Raw genomic sequence first — 27369 nt, forward strand, 5'->3', positions numbered from 1 at the left:
CTGCCACTTGGCAGTCACCGTGAGGCACGTTGCTGCCCCCTTTCCAAATGCAGGCCTGATCTCTGCTCCGTAACTGATGGCAGCCCTCTCGGTAGGATGCTGCCAGCCCGGACTTATTCTCCGCTCTGACGCAGCACCCAAGCCCTGTGCCTCAGTTTACCGGCCTCCAGGTGTGGAAGATGGAGCTGGCGGCAGTGCTTTGCCCCTCTCACAAGGACAGAGCAGCTCTCAACTAACGGGACCTCTTCACATCTCTCAGGTAGGCCGCCTTCGGGCTGTTCTCCCCTCCTTCCAACTCCCTAGTAAGAAGAGGAGTTGCTTTGAGCGACGGGGCTGCGAGGAGGGCACAAGACTTGGATCGGGCATGTTGCCTTGCAGGGCTCGGCCGCAGCAGCGCCTACCCCATGGCACACCCAGCTTTTGGTCCCAAGCCTGGGATGCTTGGCAAATCTCCACCAGCCTTGGAGATAATCCCTTTGCACACTAGCTGACAACAGATATCTTTTGGATAGGCAGTCCCTGAGCATACAGCAGGGCCCATGCTTACAGAGGGGTTTTCTTAAGGCTTGAGTGTTTTTTTTTTTTCCAGTTTGTTTGAGGGGTGGTGTTTGTTTTTTTGGGGGGTGGTGTTGGTTTTTTTCTTTTCTTTTTGGGCTTGTTAACGCTCTTTCCCTCTTTCTCCTTTATTGCATATATAGACAGAGGGGAAATAGCTATTTGTGAACCCCACCTGCTGCCTCCCCCAAAATGCAAGTATGTGGCTGGAAGAAGAACGCAGCCCTCAGCTGCAAACCACAGCCGTGCCCACACTTGCAGCACAGAGATACCTCAGGTTAGCAAGTGGGCATCAGAGACTTTGTGGCATTCCCAGAATTGTGATTTATCAGGGTGTGATAACTTGTGGCTGGATGTTGTGGTTCCTGCTGATCCATCACCTTGGAGTGATTGGTCTGGGGTTCAGTATCAGTGCTGCTTGGGTTGTTGTGGGGTTCTCCCTGCACCTATTTTAATTTTATTTAGTCCCAGAAATGCCTCTGTGGTTACTGCTCTCTTGGCACTTCGCATGCTGCCTTGCCTGGCTTGGTGCACCCAGGCTTGGGAACCTGGAATCAGGCACTGGGTGTGCAGGAAGAAAACCCTGCATGCCCCTAAGGAACAGAGGTGGTGATTGAAGGTGTTGTCTGCCCATCAGAGCTCAGCAGCTTGGGGTAAAACAAAGCATGAGGGCATACATAGGACTGACGTCTGCGCACAATTTGCGTCTCTTTCTTGACATAACCTGTGACTCCCGCAGTTAAAATTAACAAGGCTTTTGTTTCAGAAAAGGTGGTTTCTGGGCAGAGATTTTATCTTTACCAGATAAATGCCAGAAAAGAGTTAAGCCTCTGCCAGGTCGATGGGGCAGGAGAGGCAAGCAGGCTGCTCCCAGGCTCGCAAAGGGAAGGAGGGACCCACCCAGGGGTGCTGGGTCACTGCAGTCTCCTGGGGGCAGGGGAAATGGGCTCACGGTGCCCAATGCCAGCCCCAGAGAAATGGTGGAGTGATGAGCCTGGTGTCAGACCGCCCAGGGGCACCACTGCCTTCTGGTTTGGGGGTCTGAGTCTGTTTCTGAAGGGGGAAGGTGGTTTGAGATGCCCGGGCTGGCAGTGCTAGCACAGTGCGTACGGTCTGGGCTATTAGACAGAAAATCACATCACTCGGTTTCAAATATCATGATTTCCTTTTATTTTTATTTTTTTTTCCTTTGGCAGTTGCACACATGTCTGTAGGAAAAGTCTGAAAGATTTCTGCCGCCTGTGCGCTATTCTTTATTTGAACAATAACCGTGGATGTCTCAGGGTACAGACAAAGCTCAGCTGTGCCATTTTGGCACTCATCTTCCCTGCTGAGTGACACCAGGCGGCATGGTCTTCCCACGGCTCCACTTGGCCTCTGGGCACGGCGGACGGCCCGTTTCTACTTCCTGCAGCCCAGGAGTCCTGCCCTGAAAGCCTCCTCAACCATACCATGGTTCACAGAGAGCTGCGGGCACCCAAAACTTGTGCCTCAACGCCCGCACGGGCTGGCAGGTGCAGTGCAATCATACCTTGAGGGCATGGGAGATCAAGGGAGAGCTGTAGCATTGGACTGATTGCAGTGTTGCAGGGTGCAGAAGGTCCCTCTAGGAGGTCAGAGTTACAGTGAAAATCAATAAATAATCTTGTGTACAAAAATGTTTGTATATTTTAAAAAAATCATCATCTATTTAACAAAAAAAAAAAAAAAAAAACAAATCTCTTCATCATTCTGTATTGCCCATAAGATCTTTATGGCTCTTGAGCCCTGATTCGGGAAAAAATGGGGGAAAAATGTGCTTCAACCTTGTCAGAGCCAGCCCAGGACCGCGCACAGCATTCCCTCCTGGTGCAGAAAGCTTCCTCCAGGGGGAAGGGAAACAACAGGGGCTGATACAGAGAAGGAGCGAGAAGGCCAGTTGAAATGGGCAATACAAAGAGGAAGGATCCAGCATTTCCCAAAACCTTTTTTGATCGCTTGTTTTTCACATCTCTGCAGGGGAGTGGTTTCTGACTGGCCGTACCAGAAGGCGAGTGGTTTCCCTTGCTTTGCCTTCCGCACCTGGGTTAGCCCCTTGTGCCCACTGGTCTCTGCATGCAGGCAGGGTTGGGCCCGTTTGCAGGCAGACACTGACTGTCCAATGGGGCTGAGCACCTACCCCACGGGACAGTAAGTCAGTGGCCCGGAGTGAACAGGCTTTTAAGAAGGAAGGTATGTGTCTTTGCATGAATCAAGGGTAATAACCATGATCCTATGCTGGATCCCTTTTTTCTTTTAAACTCTAAGAACTTCAGACACACATATGCACATCCATCCACACACAAGTAGCAAAAATAAAATCTGGACTATGTTTGGATGATCTTCACTGACAGTTCAGAAATGCCCCAACACTGCGAGGGGACGTGATTCAGGCAGTGCTGGGAATCCCTCGGGACCCCTGGGCAGTCTCCCAGCCCTGGGGTGGGAAGAAGGTGGATTGCTCGAGGAGGATCTCATCTTCCTTGCAAGAGATTCTTTAGGACATGATGTAGACCTCCAGCAAACTGGCCACTGCATGCATTCGGTAGAAGATCCCAAAAGGCAGGCAAATGTCCACAATAGCCGGCCACATGGAATCGCCATAGAAGTTCAGTTCTGTATCATTGTCGAAGTGGGGCCGGGCACCAAACGCTGGCATGATCCAGAGCTGTTTGAGGAAATGAGAGAGTAACACTGTGGTGAGAAAGGCGTATGGCAGAGCAAGCACCTGCAATGACAGCTCCCGAGAGAGATGAGGAAAGAACAACCTTCTGAGTGTGAGACCAATGCGAGGAGCTCCTGTTCAGAATCAAGATCAAATATGAGCTAGTATTGTACCGAAAGAATAGTTTCAATTCATGCGCAGAAGATGGCTTTGGAAGAAGGTGAGCATGTCGTGTGTCAGTGTGGACGTGGCCTGCTCAGGCTCTGGGAGGAGCAAGCAAGGGTAGGGTTGAGCTGGCAGCAGCTTGGGCTGCTCAGGCTCGGCGTGCGTAAGTTGAGCTCAGAAGCTCAGCTAGAGTGTGTGTGTTGGGTGGGAGTCGCCAGCATGTTCTTTATCAGCTGATGCGTAAAGTGAGTTAGAGGATGTGATGCATTGACCAGCTGGGAATCTTGAGATGTAATGTGTAGCTTGGCACCTTCGAAGGTGCAGCTGTAATTCTTCTTTGAATCCACCCAACATCCTTTCTTTGGGTGAGCAAGAGAAGGATTTAATCTATTTTATTGCTTTTAGTAAGCTACTCTACTATCTGCTCAATGAAACTACCGAAACTGATTCTTTTGTACCCACCGATTTTGTCTGATATTCTGTCAATTACTGATGCCCTCTCTCAGCAAAGCCTAAAATATCTTAACTGCAGGAGACTTGCTCTTTTAAATGACAAGGGAATTAGAGCTGGCTGCACTTAAGAATGTAAATAAGTCCACTCCCCATGCAGTGAGAAGCACCGAAAGGGTAGTTCTTGCATGGGCCACATGCTTTCCTTTACAGATTCTTGTGCTCGCTCCCCTCTCCCCCCACCCTGAGAAACTCTTCCCCCTGCATGTACTCACTACGATATTGCTCAGCAGGAGGAACATGGAGACCTCCCTTAAGCACTTCCTCCTCCAGTTCATCTTCTTGGGGGCTGTGAGGGACCGCACAAGATCGGAAGGAAGGCTGGCCTCAGCGCCAGGGGCAGTGCTAGGTGCCAAGGTGCTGCCGCCGTCAGGCACGCGGAGGGACACCGCACTGACATTGACAAAGGTGAGACCGCAGAGGTCCTTCTGGCGAGAACCGTGCTTGTGGTCTTCCTTGGGGGGTTGCCGATGAAGGCCTTCGATGATGAAGATGTTCTGGAAGGTGTGCTGAGCAATCATCAGAAGGGCGTAGGTCAGGTTGAGTGCACTGATGGCGTCCCTTGGTGTGCTGGCCACGATGGCCACGATGGAGTAGTAAGAAATAGCATACTGCCCCAGGGCTGCGCCCATCAGCAGGGCCACGTCCAGGGTCCTGGTCGGGTTCTTGTGCCGGTCCATGTCTCTCTTGTCAAAGCGGTAGATGACAGAGCCTCCGATGCAGACGAGAGACATCAGGCCCAGACACACGATGTTGAAGATGTAGTACATGGTGAGTGCTTGGCTCTTCTTGCTGGATTCAGTGCTGGAGTTTACCTGCACCTCGTAAACGATAAGGACTCCCAGGCCGCTCACCAGAATGATGAGGCCCAACACGATGCCTACAAAGAAGGTCCTTCGGAAGAGCCTGAACTTCAGGCGGTGAATGTGGTGGGAGTGGTGGTCTATAAAGCGGCCGACGTTCTTCCACATGACGTAAACCATGGCGGAGGCAAACAGGCTGTACTCAATGTTAAAGGGGTACAGCCAGAAGTAGCCATTCTTGAAAATCTGGCAGATTTGGCTGTTGCAATTGCAAACTTCAGCTGAGCTACTTCTCATTCCCACTGAAAAAGATAAAAACACATAGATGTATTACAGTTAGAGGCCAGCACTTATTAGCAGCCACAAAGAACTGGATGGTTAGTATCAGTGAAAAACAAGACCAAGGACAGAAGAATACATGACCTTTGAAAACAAGGACGCTTCAACCTCAGCTTTTTGGTGTTTGTGTTTTTTCTAAAGAAGTTAGGTGGCAGCTTAAATCTCTTTTTACCTCCCTTCTTCTTTCTCATCCCATTTGTCCAGACCCCTCCACCTTCCACTCTCCTCTGTGATGCACACTGAAGAAATGAATATTAAGACCTGGCTTTTAACGTACCGGCTCTGTTAAAGGAACCTTCAGCTCTAGATGGGCCTTCTGAAAATGCCCTGATAAAACCTGATGTGAAGATCAATTTCTACCCCAAGTGTTCAAGTCCTGCACCAGATGGCTTCACAAATGGGCAAATTACCTTTCAGGAACCATCTGAGGAGGTCATCTGTCACATTTTTCTTCAACTTTGAGTGTGCTTTGTGAACGGACTCGTCTGTCACTGCAGACATCCACACTGCTAAGTTTGTAGTCAGAGTTAACATCAAGCCGCACCTGCAGGAGAAGGAGGAGGATCCCCAGATTAAGGCAATGGCCCTAGGCCACGTTGCTCCCATCCATGTTATAGACTTGTGCATGTGGTCAGAGGGACTGTGGGAGCTGCCTGAAGTGGTTTGAGGACTCTGTAGTTGTCGAGGCTAGAAGTCCTAACTCTTTGCTTTTCTGTTCTCACTCCCTTCCTACTTTTTGTCCATGCTCATAAGATTTAGCAAAGCCTGAATCCTCCTGTTGGTTTTGGAGGAGCTTCTCAATAGGGAACAGATTAATAGGTCTGGGTTGGTCTCCAGTGTTGCAAAAGTGGACAAGATCATGTTGGTTTTGGTTTTTTTTTGTTTTTTTTTTTTTTTAGCCTGAGGCTTGCCCACTGCATCTTTGCTTTCCATAGGGAAGCAGAAGTCAGCTATGAAGCATTTATTATTAGCATAATGCTAATCATTTATTTAATACTAATCTGCTTGAGTGATGCTTGTATTCCAGCCCTGTTCAATCCATAGGTCATAAACCTCAATGGTTCAAGCTGGGATCTCAGGCTAGCTGGAAACTCAGCAGTTTTAACTTTGGCTAGCATTAAGGGAGATGGGATTATCCCCTTGTGGCATCTCAGCTGAGTGAGAGAGTGCAGCAGATTTGCAGTGGCCCCGTGTTTCCGGACCAGAGGGATAAAGAGCGGCAGTGCTCACCTGGTAACATTCAGGTGGACATGGACGCAGTCTTTGGCAGAGATCCACAGGAAGTATGTCTGGCAAGGACACAAGAAGAAAAAGAAAGCTTTGTTGCAAGAAAGCCATCGTTCTGAAGGAGGGATCTCTCTTTAGCTTTGGTCCAGCTGGGCACAGGCTGTGAGCCCATAAGCCTGGCCATTTTGTTTGCTCTCTGCGGTCTGTTCTTTGCTCCTCCTGCCCAGTCCCACTGCCCCTGCTTTGCCTGTGCCCAAACCCTATTCCTACCTAAATTGTCCCTATCCAACCTCTTTCCTCATTGGTATTGTCCCAGAGCAGGTGGTCCTCTGTGCATGGTCTGCAAACCGCAAGGCAGGCCCTGCCCTGCCTGTCCTCCTCCCTCTCTTTTCTTCATGGGAAAGACCTGGCTGGATGCTGCTTAGAGCCTGTGGCAAGGTATCCTGGCATAAATCCAACTGTCACAGGCTGGGACTGCTTTGAATCAATGCCTCAAAGTGAGTTGCCACAGCTGGAAGTTGCTGTGGTTTGCTGGAGGTGATGTTTGCTGAGGCTGGGCTGAATTGAGCCGCCTTCATTGGCCACAGAGGGAGCTGCCCTACGTCCGTGAGACTGGAGCTCCTTCCCCTGGCGGCTCTGTCCCTCTACAACTCCCCAGGGCACAGCACAGCTGCCTCACCTGGACAACCACGAATATTGCTTGCACAATGGGGTAGATGATTTTGATCGCAGACAGGCAGCTGTAGAAGCTGGAGTAATATCCTATTTTGAACACATCCATGACAAGGCTGAAAATGGCAAACAGGATCAGGCCTCCTGTTGAAGAACCAGAATATTTGTGGTTGGAGAGATGTATGCATGTGGGATAATGCAGATGGGGGAAAGGAAGAGGAGGAACTACTGCCGTGGAGAGGCTTTGCTTCTACCTCAGTTTTTCCTCTCCCACCACCCAAATCATGGAGTAATTTTGGCTAGAAGGGATTTCGGAAAGTCATCTGGATCAACACTCCACTCTGACTGGGACTAACAGGTCTTGCAATGGAAAATGGCAAGGCTGGGAAGGAGCCTGGTGTTGTAAAGAGCTGAGAACCCTTGCAGGTAAAGGGAGACCTGGCAGTGAAGCCAGGGGAGGGACTAGGAGCAGACCTGAAGCAGGGCATGATGCTACACCCCAGCACAGGAGAAGGAGCCTGTGCCCCAGGTGGTCGTTCCTTCTTGTAATAATTAATGCCCACGTGAACTGCTCATCCTGCCTCTTGCCTCCAGCCTTAGCCCCCCAAGAACTCCTACCTCTCAGCCAGATGGGTCCAGCATGGGAGTCTTTGCAGAGGATGGCATCTGGGCACCGGGCGGTGCTGACGAGGTAGAAGATGATCCAGATGATGACTATCAGCATCATGACAGTCAGCAGGAAGAAGACATCGTAATCATGCACAGCAATTTTCTCAAAAGCCCCACTGCTCACCAGCGTGCAGGCCAGAAGGGCTAAGTGCATGGCCAGCAGGATGGAGAACATGCGGCCGCCCTTTTTCCACACTTCCTTGGAGGCTGGAGTGGAGGGTTGGTGGCTATAAGGTGCTATCTGGCTCGAAGCCAGGCTGGCTTTGTCGTCCTTGTGTCCGCAGCCCATGCTGGAGTTGGAGCGTCGGATCTCGCTGTCTTTCCGCACGGGCTCTTCAGTCATGGTTCAGCTATGCCGTAGCTGAGGGTTGATGCTGCTGGGAGGAGAGGCTGTGAATGAGAAAGGTCACTTCATTTTGAATAGTCCAGGGCTGGACCAAAGCGAGACGTGGTGCGAGGAGGAGCGAATGTATCGGGGGAATGGGAAAGGCTGAGACAGGAAGCGCAAAAAGAAGGATGGGCTCATTTTCATGCCTTTTCTTCCCGGTTCCCTGAAGGCTATATTCTTTCTTATGATGCTTTTGCCTGGGGAGATCCCAGGTCAATTTGACAAAGCATGCCTAGTTTGTCACACCGCATATTTATTGGTGTTTATTGATGTAAGATACTGGAAAAGCACCAGAAAAGCACTCCCAAGCTCAAATACCCTGAGGCAAATATCCAACGTGGTTTGATTTCTAAATGTCAACCACTACACGTTCAGAGAGAACGTCATACTTCCTGGCTCAGAAGCAGGCTGCTGAAAGGTAAGAAAGCCCTGGGTGTCTTTGGAACCTCACACCATGGTTTATAGCAGTTCCTGCAAGAGTGCTACGAGCTGTGTCTGCTCTCATCCCCTCTAAAGCCCCTTCTCCATGCCAGCCTTGGGACTTAATTGGTTCTCTACAAAAAGCCTGAATCAAAGCAAAGTGACTGTTCAAACTAAGCCATTCCACCAACCTTGATTTGCTGCCTGGAATCCAAATCTCTGCTCTCGCCAGGCTGAGAAGTTCCCCTGGTGCCGCACTTTGGTCAGCCGAAGAATTTATACCCGTTGGGATGACTCTGTGATTTACACCATGTCTGGAGCTGGCAGCAGCGGTTCATGGGCTTCTCAGGGAAACTCACACGATCCATTTTAGGCAATAGCTGATTTGGGGGAAGCAGGAGAGAGATAAGGGTTATTTACCTGGGGAGGGCACGAGGTGAGCGCGCTGCTGAGAATGGCACAGACCGCTCGGGCACAGGGTCACAGTTGCTATAGACAGAGCAAAGCCACCGCACCAAATGGATCTCCCTGCAGGGCTAGATTTTGTCCCTTGAAAGAAGATGCTTTAGGTGATGAACTTTTTTGCTGACGATTTTGGACTTGGCTTTCTGGTTAACTGAGCACGGTAAATACTGTGCCTCACCCCGTACAATTCCCATCAGGGCTCCGAGCCTGCCCCACAAGGGAAAGATTTTGAGGAAAAAGAAGAAATTTGCATTTTTATCTATTCACTGCCAAGGGCAGCTCAATCCTTTTGCACAATGTCAACAAGGAGGAAGGTTTAGCACAAGAATGGAGCAGGATTTGGAGACCAGGATCCGTGTTCCCCTTTGCTGGCACACTGCCCTTCGCTTGTTGGGGTGGGATCACCTCTCTCTGGCCCTTGGGAGCTTAACTTCTGCTCCGAGGAGAAAGGAGCCATGGTGCAAAATACAGAGCAGGTGGGATTCAAGCATTTGCTAGGTTGGAGGCAAGGAGAGACTTTTTCCTCCAGCTCTTGGAAGAGAGATATCTCAGCAGGCGAGGTGGCGAGACCCAGGGCAGTTTTAGGGACAAGTTTTATTCCTTTACGAGGCAGCCTCTCGCGGAGCTTTTCCTCGTCGTTTACGAGTTCGGGCACGGGCTCCTCCATGCCGCTCACACCCTGCAGCCTGGCGGGGGTCCTGCGACCAGATCCAGCCTCACCCCAGCCCCCGGCACTGCGGGGACGAGCGGTGGCCTCGGTGCCCGGCCTGGGGACACCTCCGTGCGTCTTGCCCGTGCTGCCACCAGCTGGCTGCCACCCGCGCTGCTGGCTACACTCATCCACGCAGGTTGGGGTTTTTGGGGGTGAGCGGCTGAGCTGTTCTCAGTCTGTTGCCTTTCCCAGGGAAAGCCGAGACCTTCTGTGCAGCAAACAGGAGCTGGTAACGGTTACGTTTTGCAGAGGTCTTTAGACAGAGTCTGCAGAAGCCAGAGGCACACAGACCCCCTGGGCTACATGCACTGATTTATTCTCCCTCATTTGTCCTTAACAGCCAGCAACAGAGGAAAGAGTGTTTGCTGCCTTGGGCAATGCTCCCTATCCCCCGTGGGAGCCACCATACAGCATGGTAGTAATAACAAGCTTAATTAGTAATAGTACGAGAATCATTAAATAACCTCGGTAATGAATTGCAGACATTACTGCGCTGCTTTTCACCTGAAGAATCCCAGCGGCAAATACCTCTGTGTCTGCTGCATCCGTCAGGACTCGCCTGGGGGGGCCAAGTGGGTGAGTACAAACCCGTGGGTGTGAGCGTGCCCTGCAGGGCGCTTACAGGTGTCCCCAGGCAGCCGGCACCGTGACTCAGTGCCGGTCACCCCGGGGTTAATCACTGCAGCTCGTGCAGGTGCACCCGGGGGCTGCTTTGGGGCCACCCTGCTCTCTTTGGGCATTTTCTTGCTTAGAAGAATAAGCTGCATTTCTTTTTGGTTTTCCTCCTTCTCGTGCCTCTCTTTCAGCCCTCTGTGCTGCTCTTCCAGTCTTTCCCCTCTCCTCTGTCCTCCCTTTCTCACCACTCTCCCAGCCCTGCTCAGTGGCTTTATGCCATCCTAGGACCTCAGTGGCAGACATGGGCTCATCCCTAGAGCCAGGGCACTTGACCAGCAAAGCGCCAGGGTCCTAAGCACCAGGGTCCTGCAGGGCATGGCTGGGGCTGTGCATGGAGAGGAGCAGGAAATTCCTCCTCCCTGGCAGCATGGCCCAGGGGTTGCAATTCTCCTTGTGGCACAACGTCCTGTGACAGCCCCATGCCTCAGCCAGCACCCGGGCTCGGCTCGGTGTCTCCCGATGGCAGAGGGTGCCCCGGGCCTGGGAATCCTGCAAGAGCTGGCCCTGGGGTGGAGGCATCGCTTGGGATGCTCAGCTCCCTGCAGAAATTTAGTGTTGGTATAAAGGATGCTGGAGGACGGATATGGCCCCTCTAGCATGTCGTGGCAGAAGAACTGAGACCCGGACAGGAGCGGTTTGGGGCTCCTGCAGCTCCCTACTGCTCCCTGCTCTGACAGGGCTGTGAGTGCAGGCGGGGGGCTCCTGCTCCATCAGCCCACTGATGCTGCCCCACTGACTGTGAGGGGGGCTCAGGAGCGGATATCAGGCAGGATACAGCCCATGAGACTTTTGTGCAGCTCTACTTAGGGGATATTTAGTCCTTACAAGCTGTTATTGAGTGACCCTGAACCCACAGTGTTCTGCTGAGCCTGGCACGGCGATGCTGCTTAATTGGAGCTTTTAATGTGCTGCGGAGCTGGCGCGTGAAAGGTTCCCTGTGAGGAGCCGCCAATGCCGGAGGACGTTTAGGACCCAGGGGAAGCACCGCAGAGCGTGGCTGGAAGGAGCTCCTGCCTCCCTGCCAGGACTTCTCAGGTGTCCTGCCACGGCAGAGCTGTGCGAGGCGAGCTGGGCCCTACTGGCCGCTCTCCATCCCCATGCCCACCCTGTGAGCCCCCCGCGCACCCATGCGCTCGCCCAGTGACCGCTCGGCACCATGAACGACCAGTACCACCGAGCAGCCCGGGATGGCTACCTGGACCTGCTGAAGGAAGCCACCAAGAAGGACCTCAACTCGCCAGACGAGGATGGCATGACCCCGACCCTCTGGGCCGCCTACCACGGCAACCTGGACGCTCTGCGCCTCATCGTCAGCAGAGGGTGAGTGCTGGTGGGTGCTCGGTGCCGTTCCCCAGGGACAGGGTAGCTCAGACCCCGGCTTTCCCCCTTTTCCTTGCTCACAGGTCAGCGTGGGTACAGATGCTCCACAAACTGGTGGTTTCTGTCCATAACGCCTCCCCTCTCATCCCCTACCCGTTACGTTTCTCTCCCTGTGGTGCTTTAAGTCTGATCCTGTGTTCCTGGTGACCACTCTGTGTTTTTCCCGGTTCTCTGACCCTATAACTGCCCGTGGCCCTGCTCCTGCCCCAACCCCCCCCCCCCCGCAGCTCCCCAGGTAGGGCTGGGTCCCCCCTGCAAGTGCCTTGCAGTCCTGGGTCAGGTCCCGTAAGGACAGGCAGAGCTGAAATGCCAGCACATCAGGTCACTGCCACAAAGCCAGCCCTTAGTCCTTCTAAATGAGGGGACAGAGACAATAAGAGCTCTTTCTGTCCCACGAAATGCTTGCACAGAGGAGAGATGTGCCGTGCCAGCTGGCAGCCGGTGATGCTCCTCTGCTCTACCCAAAGCTAGGTCTGAACATGTGCCCCACCAGCAGCCTGTTTTGTACGTGGAGCCTGGAAAATTTAGGAGCAGATCCCCCAAGAGCAGATTTCTTCCAGTGGGGTTGCTCCGTGCTGATGCCTCCCTCAACCCATCCGTCTGGGCTACCTGATGTGAGGGTCTCTGGTGCTGTCGGTGTGGATGTGTGGAGAGAGGGGAGTGGGACTGGGAGGGCGTTAGGCTTTGTTGGGGGGATGCTTTGTTGTTTTTTCTTCTGATACTGAGGAATAGTGCTGGGGCCAGGACGTACGCTACGCCTCCTGGGATGGGCTCAGTGCTCCTCCTGGGTCAGGGCTCAGCGGGGCCGTCAGCTCCCAAGCTGAGATTTCCCTGCCTGGGCTGTTTGCAGCTCTCCTTTGTACGAGGTTGGCTGCATCCCCGCTGTGCTTGTTCCTGGGCTCAGCACCTCCTGATGCTCCGGTCGGCTTGTGTAAAAGCTTCAGCCTGGCCCACTGTGTTTACAGGCAGAACTGTCACACGTTGCTGCCCTTCCATTGTAAAGGGTTTTCTCTTCAGATCCGGGCTGTGTACAGTTGCTTTGGGAAGTCCTTGAGTATCTGGTGCATTAGGGGAATGCTCAGGAAAGGATGTTCTCAGGGCAGGCACCGTGGGAGGTGATGCCCTGGGATGCTGCTCAGACCATGCAGCTGCATCAGGAGCTGCTCTCCTGTGTGCACCCATCGCCTGACTTGTGGCATGTGGTGTCACAGCCACCGGGGGACAAAGTGGGGGCTTTGGGACTTGCTGGGCGCAGCTTGGCAGTGATTGTGCCCAGCACTGTTAGGAAACGTGCAAAACAGAAGCAAAAATCTGCTGTGAGCTCTGGGAAAATGCCACCCAGAAGGATGAGGGCAGGAGCTCCGGGGATGGGACCCTGACAGTGGAAATGGTTCCAAAGATGCTCTGATGGCCAAGAGCCTTTCTGGAGGGGCATTTGCCCAAAGCCTGCCCTGTGCTTCCCCACACATCCATGCTAGCAGCTCCTGCCTCTCCACAAATCCCAAGGGCTGCATCTCCACAGAAGGGCCCCTTTTATAAATTCACGTTGGATAAAAAGGTTCTTGTGGATGTGTCTGAGTGCAGCTTGGCTGCTGTTTAATTAACAGCCTAATATACATTTGCTCCTGACAGGGAAAATAGCGCGGCAGAGGCTCGGTGCCCTTTAGGTGATGGATGGGGGAGAAAAGCATTTGTCTGTGGGGCTGCAGGGCACGTTTACAGCCATGCGCTCATCTCCCTGCCCAGCACCATGCAGAAACCAGCGAAACCTCCTTGTCCCTGCAGCCAATGCTGGATGCAAAAGAAATGAAAAAGTTCCCCGGCAGGGGTGCCAGGGAGGGGAAACTATGCAGGCTCTGGGATTGAGGGGAGATGGTGGGTCTCGGCAGCACCTGGAAATGCCCAATCCTCCTCGCCAGCACTGCGCAGTGGTGCTGGCACCCAGACCATCTGGTAGATTGAGCGCTGTGGGCAGGCTGTTCCCAAACACCCCAGTGAGGCTGTGGGGGCAAAAATCACTGCTCCTGCCCCCCTGGCATTTAGGGTCAGCTTGGCTCCGTCACCAGTGAAGGAGCCATGCTCATGCGCCTGTGCATTCAGCGGGTAGTGGCGTGGGGCTGAGGTGGGGACAGGGAAATAAAGTCCAGCAAAACCATTGGTGTGTCCTTGAGGAAGGTTTGTCATCTCGGCCTGCAGAGAAGGGGTAACGAAGCAGGCTTGTTGCACTGTCCAGGCTGGAGCAGGAGAGATGGTGCTGTAACAGCCGGTGACGTGTTTGTGCCTCGGTGCCACTTTTGCAAGAGGATGGAGAGAAGGGACGGGATGGAGGCATTAGCACTGCCTCATCCTTCTTGTTAGCAGCACAAAAAGCCTTTTTCTTCCTCCTGGCTGGGCTCCAGCGAGGGAAACAAACCCAATTAGCGTGACGGCTGGGAAAAGAGAGGCTCGCTGGCATTTAGTGTTGCAGATTTTCAGAGGCAGTAATTCCTCAGCGCAGTCCATTAGCACCGCCGTGCCGGTGATGGGCGTCCGTCCAGCTCCAGGTCTCCAGGGGCCCGAGGGCCTCCACTGGGAGCAGCAGGGCTTCCAGCCTTGGAGTGGCCCACAGGGGAGCTGAGGATGTGTCTTCCCACCAGACAGGTTGGCAGAAGGGCCTGCACCTCCATGCAATGGGGCTGATGACCACTCTGAGCAGTGTGGTTGTGCCGGTAGGGAGCTTTCCTTGGAGGATGGCCTGCGACCATCAGCCTAACCTAAAGCAGCTGGTGCTAGATTTTTAGGGATCTGAGCTTGTTGGAGGAAAGCTGAATCCTGCACTTAGCACCACCTGGGCAGAGCTTGGGATGCAGGGCCTACGGCTCTGCTGGGGGTCCCAGACTCATCTTTTCTGCTCTGTGCCAGGCTTTGCTTGCACCGATGCCCTGACTGCTGAAGCCATTGCCGTGCTGAAGCTGGCCGCCTTTTCCTCAAGCCATAAACGATTTTCTCCTCTTCCCGTGAAAAACACCGCCATGTGTTTTGCAGGAGCTGGCTGGCTCCTTGTGGATCAGAGGCCCTGATCCTTCATGCACCTCCACAAGCGTGCCTGCTGGGGGCTGAGCCAGCCCATCGCCATCGGAGGAACTCTGCACGTGCGGCCAGGGAAGGACAGGCATGCGTGCCGGTGGATTCCCAGGGTAATTGGGATCCTACAGGGGAAGCGGAGGGGAAAAGCTGGCAGGAAGGGAGTGAGCGTGCGCGTCACGGTGAGAAGGCAGTGACTCAGGAGGTGCACACGTCCACCCGAGGGGCTCAATTAACAGCCTTTTTAATAATGATTATTACAGGAGTTGACTCAGCACCTGACAACGCTTTGAAGCTGAGAAGCGCTGCACTTCACACCTGTTATTAAAATGCGTTCCCACTTAGTGGACCCTGCAGTCAGCATCTGCTGGTGCGCAGCGCCCTCGAGGTGAAGTTTTGCCCAAACTGACACTCACCAGAGGGAGGGCCTCGTGTTTATTATCGGTGCCAGATCACACAGGTCTACTTTGCAAGTCACCATTCTTCTTTCCTGTTTTTTAGTGCCTCCGGCAGACATTTATAGGACAAAGAGACCTAGAGATCTAATTTTGCTCTAATACTTTTGTTCCTAGGCAATGGAAATGTCCAGGTAAAGCTGATTTTGATGCTCTTTCCTCTCACTTATTCTCTGAAGCAATGAAAAGCAAAGCAAAGCAGATCTTCAAATATGCATCCCCCAGGACCTCTCTAGCTTTGCTCTTTGCCAGCCAAACCAGGTAGAGAAAGGGCCCTGAGATGAAGGCAGAGAAAGGGCCCTGTGGATGAAGCATCCCTATGCTTGCCATGGGGAGCAAGGTTGCTTCAAGTCCCTGTCCAAACAACCAGTCCCTGTACCTGTGGGGAGCCTCCCGGTGCCCTAGCCCCCTGGCTGTGCCCGTGGGAGCTGACACAGCTCTGTGTGCCCACCCAGAGCACACGGAAGTGAGCCAAGGACCCTTCACGTGCCGGAGTCCCACCGCCGGCTCCGGCAGTTCCAGTTTCGCTGGCTCTTTAATCCAGCACCATCAATAATTTACTCCTCTCTTGCAAATCATCAAATATTTATCCCCCTGTGAATTTCCCAGCCTGGACATGTCACTACGAGGGTAGACGGGCGGGCTAAGGAGTTACTGCCCCAGGAGTGTGGCGGTGCCACAGGACCGACTGCTCTCCTCCCCTGCTGGCTGCACGGCTCCTCAGTCCCTGTAACCTCCGGCCCTTCTCCTCCCTAGCGTCCTTCCAGGCCTCGTCTTTGAATCCTTTCTCTGCTTCTGTAAGGGATGTTGTTGGTTCTGGGATAGAGAAACAGGGCTGTACTCGCAGGGCTTGGCGAGCTTTCTGGCTCGCAGGGCTTGGCAAACTTTCTGGCTCGGTTCCCTTCCACGGTTTTGAAACTTTTTATCAACTGTTGCTGAATTTGCCAGCGGGCTCAAGTTGTAGACTTACTAATTTTCTATAAGTTTTGTGAAAGTAGGTGTGTGTTGGAGAGCAGCTGCAGATGTTCCCACCAAGGGAACCTCATAGCAGCTCCCAGGGCGTCCTGGCCTTGTGCTGGGGCTGGAGATGTGAAGCAGCTCAGCTCTTGTGATCACCGCTGTCTTTCTCCAAAGTACCTCTTATCCTCTCTCAAGTGAGAGGGGCTGCAGCACATGTGGGGTTTGGAAGGGTTCTGGGCTCTGCAGATCCCAGCAGATCTCATCAATACAGGAGGCAGCTGGGAGTAAAGTAACACAGGCTGAGGGTCTCAAGGGTGCATTCACCTTCTGGACTTCTGGTTCCACCGAGGCATTTACTCTTTCTCTTGAGGGCCTGCAGAAAGCAAACCCAATGCCTGAGCTGGCCAAACCCTCTTCCAGACGCTTCCCTACAAGCCTGGGCCTGGTGCTGGGCACCTTGCGGTGGGAGAACAGTGCTCAGCTCCTCTGGAGCTCGTTGGGAAGGGTGGTGAGGAAACAGCAGGAGCTGTGCTGAGTCATGGCTCTGCAGAGCACTGATCCCCCAAGGGGAGCTGCTCTGGAGGGTGGTGGAGCTGCGGAGCCTTAATAAAGGGCTTTGCCTCAGCCGTGTGCACGAAGGAGAGCGCCGTGTTGACTGATACTGCTGCCGGCTGCATAGCATTAGTGCACTCGCTCGAGCGAAAGCTGGTGCCAGCAGGGGTGTGAACTCTCTCTTGTTTCATAAATACAGAGGAATGCCAGGAGGATGAAGCTCCCTTCGCTCCTAGGCTTGTGTCCCTCTCGTAACAGAGGCAGGAGATGTGGCAGGCGGCTGTGCCCAATCAGCAGCACTGGGGTAGGGGCAGCACGATGCGAGGAGAGATGCTAATTGCATTAGTCGAGTGTCCGGCTCTTGAGGAGTGCAGAAACCTAATCTCCACTTTCTCTGAAACTGGATTCTCAGGATGTGCTAATACGACTGCGTTTCGAGCCATGCAATTGAAACCGAGCGTGGTGTGGCAAAAACCCCCACAAAAGCCCAGCCTCCAGGCCCGTGCCAGCAACCTTGCTCTTGTTCCCCTCTGAAGTTGTGCCCTCGGGGCCCTGGGGTCCCCCAGGCACAAGTGAAGAGGAAGGTGGGGAGGTGCAGCAGCGGGTGGATGGCATTTCATGGTGGTGCTGCCATCCTGGTGGGATGCTGTGGTGTCCCACCCAGGGCGTGGTGGACGGAGCGGTGTTTTGGGATGGTGCTCAGTGGAATCTGAACGAAGCCAAGGCTCAAAGATGGGATCTGAGTGGTATTTAATGGGACGTTTGAGGTTTGAAATGTTAAGGCCTGAGCTGGAATCAGCCTCGTATCTCAGCTCTGTGCTAATCAGAATCCGGCCTGTCTTCCTCCAAAAACTGGTTTGGTGCAGGAACACTTGTCTCCCGAGAGCTGAATTCAAGTTGTGGGAGTTACTACAGACTTGTTTGTCAGGCACATGAATCCATGCCATTGTCCACACCACCAAAAGTCTTAAAATCAGGTTGTAGGAGACAAGAAAAAGTTCACTGTAGTGATTTGCCCCACACAACTGCAATAGCCTGTTCTTTGGGACATATCTCAGTCGTCTGTCAGCCAAGCCTGCGTGCTAACCGGTTCTTTTCCTTGTCTAGGGGGGATCCAGACAAATGTGACATCTGGGGGAACACCCCCCTTCACCTGGCAGCAGCCAACGGCCACCTGAACTGCCTTTCCTTCCTCATCTCTTTTGGGGCCAACATCTGGTGCCTGGACAACGACTACCACACCCCGCTGGACATGGCAGCCATGAAGGGGCACATGGAGTGTGTGCGCTACCTGGACTCTATCGCTGCCAAGCAGAGCAGCCTCAACCCCAAGCTGGTGAGCAAGCTGAAGGACAAGGCCTTCCGTGACGCCGAGCGGAGGATAAAGGACTGCGTGAAGCTGCAGAAGAAACACCACGAGAGGATGGAGAAACGGTACAGAAAGGAAATGTCGGATAATTCAGACACCATGAGCTTCTCCAGCTACTCGAGTAGCACCTTAAGCAAGAAGTTCCAACACATGTCTATGGTGACGTCCCTGCCATACTCACAAGCCACCATCCACGGCACAGCCAAGGGAAAGACGAAAATACAGAAGAAGCTAGAGAAGAAGAAGCAGGTGGATGGGACCTTCAAGATCTACGAGGATGGGAGGAAAAGCGTGCGCTCTCTGTCCGGCCTGCAGCTGGGGAACGACGTGATGTTTGTGAAGCAGGGCACGTATGCCAGCCCCAAGGAGTGGACCCGCCGTAATATCAGAGACATGTTCCTCACAGATGAAGACACCGTCTCCCGTGCCATAAGCGACCCGGGTTTGCACATGGACTCGGCCCATTCAGAAGTCAGCACTGACTCTGGCCATGACTCCTTGTTCAACCGCCCGGGGCTGGGCACCATGGTGTTCAGGCGCAACTATGTCAGCAGTGGGCTCTTTGGGATCGGCCGGGAGGATGCCGGCCTGCCAGGCGAAGGCGACATGGATGGGCTAGGTGTCAAACTGCGGAGCCGCCTGCAGCGCTCGCCAAGTCTCAACGATAGCATTGGCAGTGCCAACAGCCTGCAGGAGAGGAACGCGGAGGACCTACCCTGGGACGAGGTGGAGCTGGGCTTAGATGATGACGATGAACCTGACACCAGCCCCTTGGAGACTTTTTTGGCTTCCCTGCACATGTTTGAGTTCATCTCCATCTTGAAGAAGGAAAAGATCGACTTAGAGGCCCTCATGCTGTGTTCAGACAATGACCTGAAGAGCATCAATATCCCACTGGGCCCCAGGAAAAAGATTGTGGATGCCATCCAGAGGAGACGGCATACTCTGGAGAGGCCAGATGTCATTGTAGACACTGAACTGTAAGTAGGAGATGGGACCACTGAGTGATTAAACCCTTCAGCAGGTAGAGATTGGGATAACGTAAGGTCTTGTTTTCAACCCACTTGGGAAAGTAGGAGCCCAGGTAATCTCAGTGCTTCTGTGGGTGGGCAAATTCCTGCTTGTGTGGAAACGATGAGAGTTCGGAGAGGTGGCAATAGTGTTCATTACTCAACAGCCCTCGTGTGGCTTGGCAGGACGTGAACTCCTTGTTTGGTTTCATAACCTATATGAATGCAGACTGCTCTGTGGTCTGATTCTTCTGAGTCCCTGTAGCTGGGATTTTCAACCATGCTCATGCTTGCCTTGACTCTTCACCTTCCAAAGACATTAAGAAATCAGCCATGGTTGCCCAGTGGGAGCAGGCTGAGGGCAGTGCCCAGTGGCATTGACAATCCTTCCCCAGGTGCTTCAGATCTTACTCGAGCCTTTGAGACTGCATTATCTGGATTGGACTTGTTGCTCTTTTATGGTGTTCCCAGGGTTTGGTTGGCTTGGTTTGAGGGCCACATGCCTACTGTTGAGGTGAACGGAAGGCATTAGTGGGGTCTCCCCATTGTCACATCCGCTGACACCTCAAACCACTGTGTCGTTTGGGCTTCCCAGCCTTCAAATACCTGTGTGTTTCTTGCTGATTCTGTTGCCTTCCAGCACAGCTCAGTCTTGGATCCCCAGGGTACTGACAGACTTTTCTCTTTCCTTTTTTGCAGATAGCAACAGCAGCATTTTATTACTTTTTTTTTTTTTTTTTTAACGAGACAAACCCAGTTCTAAGTTGCCAGAAAACACAAGCCAGAGACTCTCTTCCCGGGGCAGCTGAAGGCCACAGCCATCCCCATCCATCCCTCCTGCTCCCTCGTTCTGCTCCCTGCCTGCGGGATGCTCCAGGGCGGTTCATGGTGCAGAGGATGGCTGCTGAGATGGGACCGGGCAGCTTCCACCTGCCGACCTGAACGGACGGTGGTCACCGGCTCCCTGCAGGAACAAGCGTGCCGCACGTGGCTGGAGCACTGCATGGCCATGGGCCCAGAGACCACGCGAAGCCATGAACTGAAGGAGCCATGTGACGGTACTTCCAAGGGGACCCAAAATAAATAATTACACACGTTCTTTCTTGAGCAAGTGGTTGATTTTGGGTGCTGGGTTGGAGGAGCAGGGGGCTGGGGTATCGTGGCGGCTCTGATGGTCATTATTTGCTTTTGTGTGTTGTTTGATGCTCTGTTTTCAGAAGGGAGTTTTGCTTACGTTGGTTGGAGGGTGTTCAGTTTGATATTTGCCAGCCCTGACTTCTGCCAGGGGGTGCTCAGCATGCCTGTGGGTCTGGTCCGTGCTGCCTAGAGAGCGGCGATCTGAAATGAAGATGCTGTTCTGAATGTCTCGGTAGTTTCCCTTCACTGTGCTGGCCAGACGGCCGTCCCATGGAGCCAGCGTGTCTGTCCCATCTCCGGGCACTCAGCTGCAGAAGCAGGGTGTGAGGAGGGCCTGGATTTGCACCCGGGTGCAGCACCAGTAGGTCCCACAGCCAGGCACAGCAGAGAGCCTGGTCCGAGTGCCCCGATGCGTCTGTGCTCAGTGCGTAGCCCAGCTCTGACCCACAGCGCTGGGTGTCTTATGCAGACCCATCACCTGTCTCACTGACCATTACGCCCAATTTCTGAGCTCCTACTGCAGCGTTTTACGTATGAGCCCTGTGGATGGCTCCTGGTGGAAGGAGCTGGGGACCTGCAGCCTGCCCAGACCGCACCAGGGCAGTGACGTAGCCCAAGGGGGGAGGGTCAGCAGCAGCTTGCACACCAGACCCTGTGCAGGGTACTGGTAACATGCTGGTCCAGGCTGTGATGCAAACCTCTGGATTAGAGAAATGTCGCCCAGATCACCTTGGTGCTGGAACAGCTTCAGGTGTGATTGCAAAGCCACAAACGCATGGTGGAGCACCACCGGATAGCGCACAGGTTATTTACAGAGGTACAGCACTGCTCCGCTGCAGACAGCTGCAAAATGGATCACAGCAGGAATGAAACTAGGGCTCTGATGACTCCTTCCACCCCTCTGCTTGTCCTACAAGCTCTGGAAGGTCTCCTGGATCTTTGAGATCCGGGCTGGAGCAGCTCATTGCTGTCGGTCACATCCTGCCCCCCCATTACAGCAGCTGTCTGAGGGTTCACCCGCTGCTGCAGAGCGGGACCTGGGCTCCTGCTGGTCCTTCCAGGGAGAAAAGCCAGGCTCAGCCTTTGCAAGACACACTACCTGCTCCAGCAGGGCACAGGAGTGTGCGTGGGCTTAAATCCTGCCCCTAGGTAGAGGGCTGCTTGCTCGGTGCACGGGGAGCTGGAGGAACGGGCTCAGGTGCAGCTGGGTTTATCCAGCCTTGTCTCAAGGATGCACGGTGAAGGAATAACCTGAGCACTGCTAGCAGGCACCACGTGCTCACCCCTGCTCTGGGATCTGGCCATGCTCGTCCCTTTTTGGCTGTGATGGCTGTGCTTTCTCTTTCCTTGTGTAATGGGGAGCAGCACAGGCTGGAGCTATAATCAGGCAGCTTTGCAAAGGCACCTCGGGCCAGAGATGCCCTTTGCTTTTTTAAGTATTTTGTAAAAGCTAAAAAAAAAGGAAGCTTTTAGATTTGAAATAAGTAGTCCTACATAATTCTTGGCGTGACTTGCAGGCAGAAGGGCGAGTGCTCACACGTGCTGTGCTCTCAGCAAGTCTCCGCAGGCTGAGGCTTTCCTCCGTCCCTCTCCGAAGCCCAGGCTGCCTGCACAGCAGTGCCTGGCTCACAAATGTCACAGCTCCCTCTGCTGGGACCCTGCCCAGGAGAGCAGGATGGGACCCGCTGCCAGCCCAGGCTGTGGGGCAGTGGGAACGCAGCGCAGAACCAGGATGGCCACTGGGACCCACTGTGCTCAGCACCATAGCCCCAGGCCTGTGTGCAGGTGAGATGGAGGTGGGCACCCCGGGGGTGTCTGGGGTTTCACGCTCACTACCTCTCCCTTTTTGTTTAGGACCACCCGAGCAGCTGCTGGTGTCAAGCTGGTGCTGACAGGGGTACCAAGATCCCTCTCCCAACTCATCCTTCCTCCGGAGAGCTGGTGAAAAGGTTGGGCTGAAAGGGGTGTGGCGGTACCTGAGTGCTGTGGGACAGGGCCCCGCGAGGCTCCAGACAAGCCCAGAAATGCTGCAAAGATTGCTGGCCCCGAGTACAACGTGGTCACCTCCACAACAGCAGGGACAGACCAAAATTGAGCCATGGCACCAAAGCTCTTTGAGCTTGGGCACGTTGCTTGGCCGTGGCTCCTCAGGTTCTTTTCAGACCATCTCCCACACCGCACATGGACACAGCCCTTGCAGGGCGGGATGCTCAGTGCCCCCATCCCGGGACATGTCCCCTGCATCACACGGTGCTGCTGATGGAGCTGGGCTCTGCTCATCCCTGGGACACGGGAAGGGTTATGTGGCTGCCCCTGGCACAGCCTGGCCTTGCCAGGTGAATCTCGTCGGTGCTAATTGCATCTCCTCTGCAGCTGAGATCAACAAGCTCCTTTTGGAGTGGGTGCTTGTGAAAGCAGGGTGGAGGCCAGGGCTGGCACACCCTGGAGAACACCCTTAAATACCCTACCAAACAGAAACCCAGCCAGGCAGCAGGTTTCCCTGGCCCTGTGCTTCCAGCAAGCTGGTATCGCGCCTGCCTGGGTGGCCGGACCCAGCAGGGAACCCATGGACCCTTAATGCCCCAAGCCCCAAACCTCCCCATGCTGCTCCCTGTGTTAAATCAGGCTTCCCATCAACACCAGTGCCACAGGTTTAGCTTGGACATGCACCACCGTGGATGGGGGAACAAGAGATTCTGCACAGGAGCGGAGCCAGCATGGACACCCTGTCCCTGAGCTGCCTGTCGGGCCGGCCCCAGCTCCTCGACCGAAGGAGCATCACTCCCAAGAGCGAGGCTGAGGCCCCAGCTGCAGCATAGCCCCCTACGAGGGCAATGTGCCAGCACACGCTGTCACTTGGTGCTTTTTTTCTCCCCCTGTCCCTAGATGTTGGGCCCCCAGACCACGATCTGGAAGAGGAAAAATGCAGCTGAGAGTTCTGGGGACGACTGAAGCTGAGCAGTGCTGCTGATGGGAACCAAAAAGAGCATCGCCCACGGGACACCAGGTAGGTCCTACGGCCAGAGGTGACCGCACGGAGGTGGAGGCACCTCCCTTAGGCAGCAGCATCTCTGCCCGGTGCTCCTCACCGCACCCGGAGCGGTGACCGCCGGCAGTGCCAGTCGGAGGGGTGACGCCGGGGTCCGGGACCTGCCGGGCCAGCGTGTGCGCCACTTGCTGAACAATTTCCTGCCCATCCCGGCAGGGATTCACTTCCTGGCCGTGCGGCTGAGTAACGACGTGCGTCGCAGGCAGGAGGGGGGCGGCCAGGATGGAGGCAGCACCATGGGGGGAGTCTGTGCCAATATGGCACCGATACGGCACCGATATGGCCAGGGTTGGGTGCAACGTCTTGCTGGGGGGTTATGATGGCTTTGGGACCCTCTGTGGCTGGTTCCCAAATCCAAACTGTCCCCTGGGAGGGGAGGGTTCATAAACGTTAGCAAATAACAGGGGAAGGCATGAATTCTGCCTCCCAGCATCCTGGGGCCAGAGCTAGCTCCCTATTACTGATGGCCCCAGCTTGCTCCCAGCTGGGGTCTGGGGGAACTGGGGAATGGCACCAAGCATCCCAGGGGCACCGGGGCAGAGCAAGGTGCAGGGCACAGCTCTACATCCCAATGCTTCTCCTTACATTGTGCCAGGGCTGGTGGGACTGAAAGTGCCACTTAGACACAGATCAGCCTGAATTTGCTGCCTTGCAGGGGACAGCGTGGGGAACCCAGCTGCAGGCTCGTGCCTGGCCGGTGATGCTCGGCTTTGCCATGGCAATGCGCACACGTGTGTGCTGTGGGGTTGGGGCTGCAATAACCTCTTCCACTCTCAGCAGCAGTTTGTGGCTGTTTCTACTGAAGCATGTAAGGAAATGCCTCCAAGCACAGCTGTGGTGCTGTCTGTGGTGAAAACCCAGACCCTCGGTGCTCAGGCTAGGGAATAAGGGGTGCTGTGGGGTCTCCTGAAAGTTGGATATCTAGCTTTCTGCTGCCCATCTCCTTCCCCGACAGCACGGAGAGAAGGAGAGGTTAAAGGGCTCAGAGCTGGTGACCTCTGCCTGGGGGGATTTTGGCTGGGGTGGAGATGTGGCTGTGCTCAGGTGCGTGGTATTGGCCTGGATCCCTCCTGCTGAGCACCGTAGTGCTGCTGGGGATGAACGCACTTCAGTTTTCAGCACGTGCCAGGGGCAGGTCCCCAGCTCCTTTTGCTGCTGTGCAGCCCCATGGGGAGGGCACCAGGCATCCCAAGAGCCCCCAGTGATGGTGCATGTCCCACATGAAGCACCCAGAGGTGCTGGGGCAGAAGCCCTGGGACCATGCTGGCACCTGCTCCTCGGTGGCCCTGGCAGCAGCGGGACGGGGAGGGTGCCCGGGGTGAAGGCACGGGGTGGGCTATGGGACCACTTTAATCTCTGACAACATTTTTCCCCACTGCAGACACCAAGCTCCGGCTTGCGAGCATTGCCTGATGCCAAACCAGGTCCCTGCGGGGCCAGGAGCAGGGGACACCCACTGTGCAGAGGGTGACAGCAGGGCCACCCGAACCCACCGCAGGACTGCACCAGGCTGGATCAGCAAGCACAGGGCTGCAAGAGGAACCCAAATCCACCCGCACCCACGCAGTAAGTCCTGCACGAGCATTCAAGCCCCAGTACAGGGTTGCCCCTGGCTCTCCCGGACCCCAGGCTGCGGTGCAGGGCTGGGTGCGGTGCTGGTCTCACCCAAGGCTGGCCCCTGCTCTCAGGAGGGGTAGGGACAGGTCTGGCTGGGCACAGCACCCCTTTGTTTCCCTACCATTGTCTTGTTGGCTGCATTTCTGCAAATCCTGGGGACGCAGAGGAGAGTGCAGGCACTCCAAAGAGTTGGCAAAAAGCCTGAAAGGAGTAGAGGAAGGATCCTGACCCCTGGCCCAGGCACTGTTTCAGCCCTTCTGTGACAGCCCCAGCCTGGCCCTTCTCGCGGCCGCAAGCAACCCCTGGGCTCAGCACCAACCCCTCGGGAGAGTGTGGCACCCAGGGCAGCCACAGACCACGGCAGAGGGGTCAGCCCGGCCTGTGCGCCCCAAAACCCCAAGGGTCCCCAGCACCACGGAGCTCACCAACAGCCCCGTGAGCACCCCATATTTCATCCACCACAGCCCCGTGTCCTACAGGTTTTGTGTTTCACAGCATAGCTCCCTGGCACAGGGGGGTCTCCAAGCACAAAAATTCTTTGTGAATTTGGGGGAAGAGCTGCAGCAAAGCCACCTGCACGGGGACAGAAGGGGAGATGCATGAGGCGGCCGCTCAAGCTGCTGCGTTCAGAACCGGTGGCCCCATCCCGACTCAATAACCGAGCTAACGAGAGCCGCTGTCAACGAGTCCGCAGCTCCCCAGCCTGCGTGGGGAAGGGCGAATCACAGCGCCGTGGTGGAGGCACCGAGGAGGAGAAACTTGTTTCACTGACCTTGCTCCATCACTGGCGTCCTGGCACTGCCGCGGCCGGGTGTTGAGGTGAGGGGCTGCGGAGGGGGGCTCGGAGGCCGTCAGCAGTGTGAGGGGCAGCGGGACCCCATGTCTGGGAGGTCGGGGACTCAGGGAGTTGGGGACACCAGCAGGATGGTGAGACCCCACTCGGCTGATGCTGCGCCTCGGCGTTGCCTTTGCCTGCCTCCGAAGCCTCGCTCCACCCCTCACCTGCTAATAAAGCCTCCGCCGCGCCGGTCCCTCCTTTGGCACTGACTCACCGCCTGACCCAGCCCAAGCCTTCAGCTGCCCCGCGCCTCCATTTTCTGACCTACAAACCAGGGCTGATCCCCCGCCGCGCTCCCGCTCTCTTACATAAGGCAGTCGGGTGCTCGAGCAAACCCTGCAGCACTTTGCAACCCACGAACAGCACCTACAAGCCCCACGGGGCATCGGTGGGTGCCCAGCAGCGATGCACGAGCACGGCCACTCGTGCCAACACATGCACGGGCCCTGACTGTCCATTTCTTGCATCCCGTGAGGATGCTGCGAGCTGGCTGCTGGTTGCACCTCCAGGTGAAATCTCCCTGTGCTCTTCCCCTGCTTCTTGCAGGGAAGGGAAGGTGAGCTGACAGACGTGTGCTGTTCTTGGCACGGCATCCTGCCCTCTCCAGCCCTGGGGAATGCCTTCGCCCTGCTGCCCTGGTGCCCCAGCCCGCCTCCAGCACCCCGAAACCCAGCTGGGCGGGTTTGGGATGCAAGCCAGGGGCTGCTGGGGTGGCGGCGGCTCTCTGGGCACCCGCTGGGCTGTACCAGGCTTGTCTGCGCTGCTGGCTGGGGAGCAGCCCTGGCCGCATCCTGCCCCTCTGCCCTGTGCTGCCTGTCCATGCGGTGGCCGTGCCCTGGGGGGACTGTTCCCATTAACACCCCCTGCAGAGTCCCTTGGCATTGCCCTGCACCGCTGCACTCCTGGGGTGCTGCTGGGCAGCTGGGGAGGCTGAGCTGTGGGGGCGAGGAAGACGCTGGTCTCTGGGGAGGAGGAAGAGGAGGGTGCGAGGCTGGGGCACGCTGGGCTCTGGCTGCTCTGTGCCACTGGGGCAAAGCAAAGAGGACAGAGCATGGTGCCCCCTCCAGCTTCTGCCCCGTGGTGCCAGGTCCAGACTCCCCATGCGCCTGTCCCAGCTCATCATCCCCACACCAATGTTTCTTAAATTAAAAAATAAATTAGAAATTAAATACTGAAGCATAAATATGTAATCTGTTTGTTTATTTGCTTGCTGGCTTCCAGGAGAAGACGACAAGGACAGCTGCTGTGTGCAAAGCAGGGCTGTTCCCCAGGGGAAAGACGAGCACCCTCCTGTCCCAGCAGGGTCTGGGTGTCCCCAGGGGACAGCGGGGATCCCCAGGGTGTGGGACCCCGAGCTTTGGGCCCCGGGAGCTGCTGCGGTGCTGGCACAGGCAGGCGGGAAGCAGGAGCTGGCCCGGCGCTGCCTGACGTAAGAGGTTACACAAGCCCACGCGGGCAGGCTGCCGGCAGCACCGCCGGCTCATTTGCTGCCAGAGCCCTGCTCCCGCTCCAGGAGGGACCTGCAGGAAGGGGGGCAGCAGCCCGGCCCCCTCCTTGTGCTGGGCATCCCCTGGGGAAACCCTGGGGTTCATTGGCACCCCAGAGTGGGACCCAGAGGGATGGACGGGCTCTCCAGGGATGCAAAAAGGGGCTCTG

At 55.3% G+C, this 27369-nt stretch overlaps 2 protein-coding genes across 2 annotated transcripts; one reads left to right on the forward strand and one right to left on the reverse strand.

Annotated features, from left to right (window-relative positions):
- Positions 1–2537: 2537 nt before the first annotated feature.
- OTOP2 (otopetrin 2) lies at positions 2538–26619 on the reverse strand. The gene is made up of 8 exons (XM_040530642.1): positions 25648–26619; positions 8623–8811; positions 7573–7997; positions 6962–7098; positions 6286–6344; positions 5466–5599; positions 4129–5018; positions 2538–3241 (listed from the first exon to the last, which is right to left on the reverse strand). The coding sequence occupies exons 3-8, from the start codon at positions 7964–7966 to the stop codon at positions 3071–3073; spliced, it is 1785 nt and encodes a 594-aa protein (XP_040386576.1). The 5' UTR covers positions 7967–7997; positions 8623–8811; positions 25648–26619; the 3' UTR covers positions 2538–3070.
- Positions 9965–20171, forward strand: USH1G (USH1 protein network component sans). The gene is made up of 2 exons (XM_040530643.1): positions 9965–11603; positions 17801–20171. The coding sequence occupies exons 1-2, from the start codon at positions 11440–11442 to the stop codon at positions 19044–19046; spliced, it is 1410 nt and encodes a 469-aa protein (XP_040386577.1). The 5' UTR covers positions 9965–11439; the 3' UTR covers positions 19047–20171.
- Positions 26620–27369: the final 750 nt, after the last annotated feature.

This window comes from Cygnus olor, chromosome 18 (genome assembly GCF_009769625.2).
Source record: "Cygnus olor isolate bCygOlo1 chromosome 18, bCygOlo1.pri.v2, whole genome shotgun sequence".
Classification (NCBI taxonomy): Eukaryota; Metazoa; Chordata; class Aves; order Anseriformes; family Anatidae; genus Cygnus; species Cygnus olor.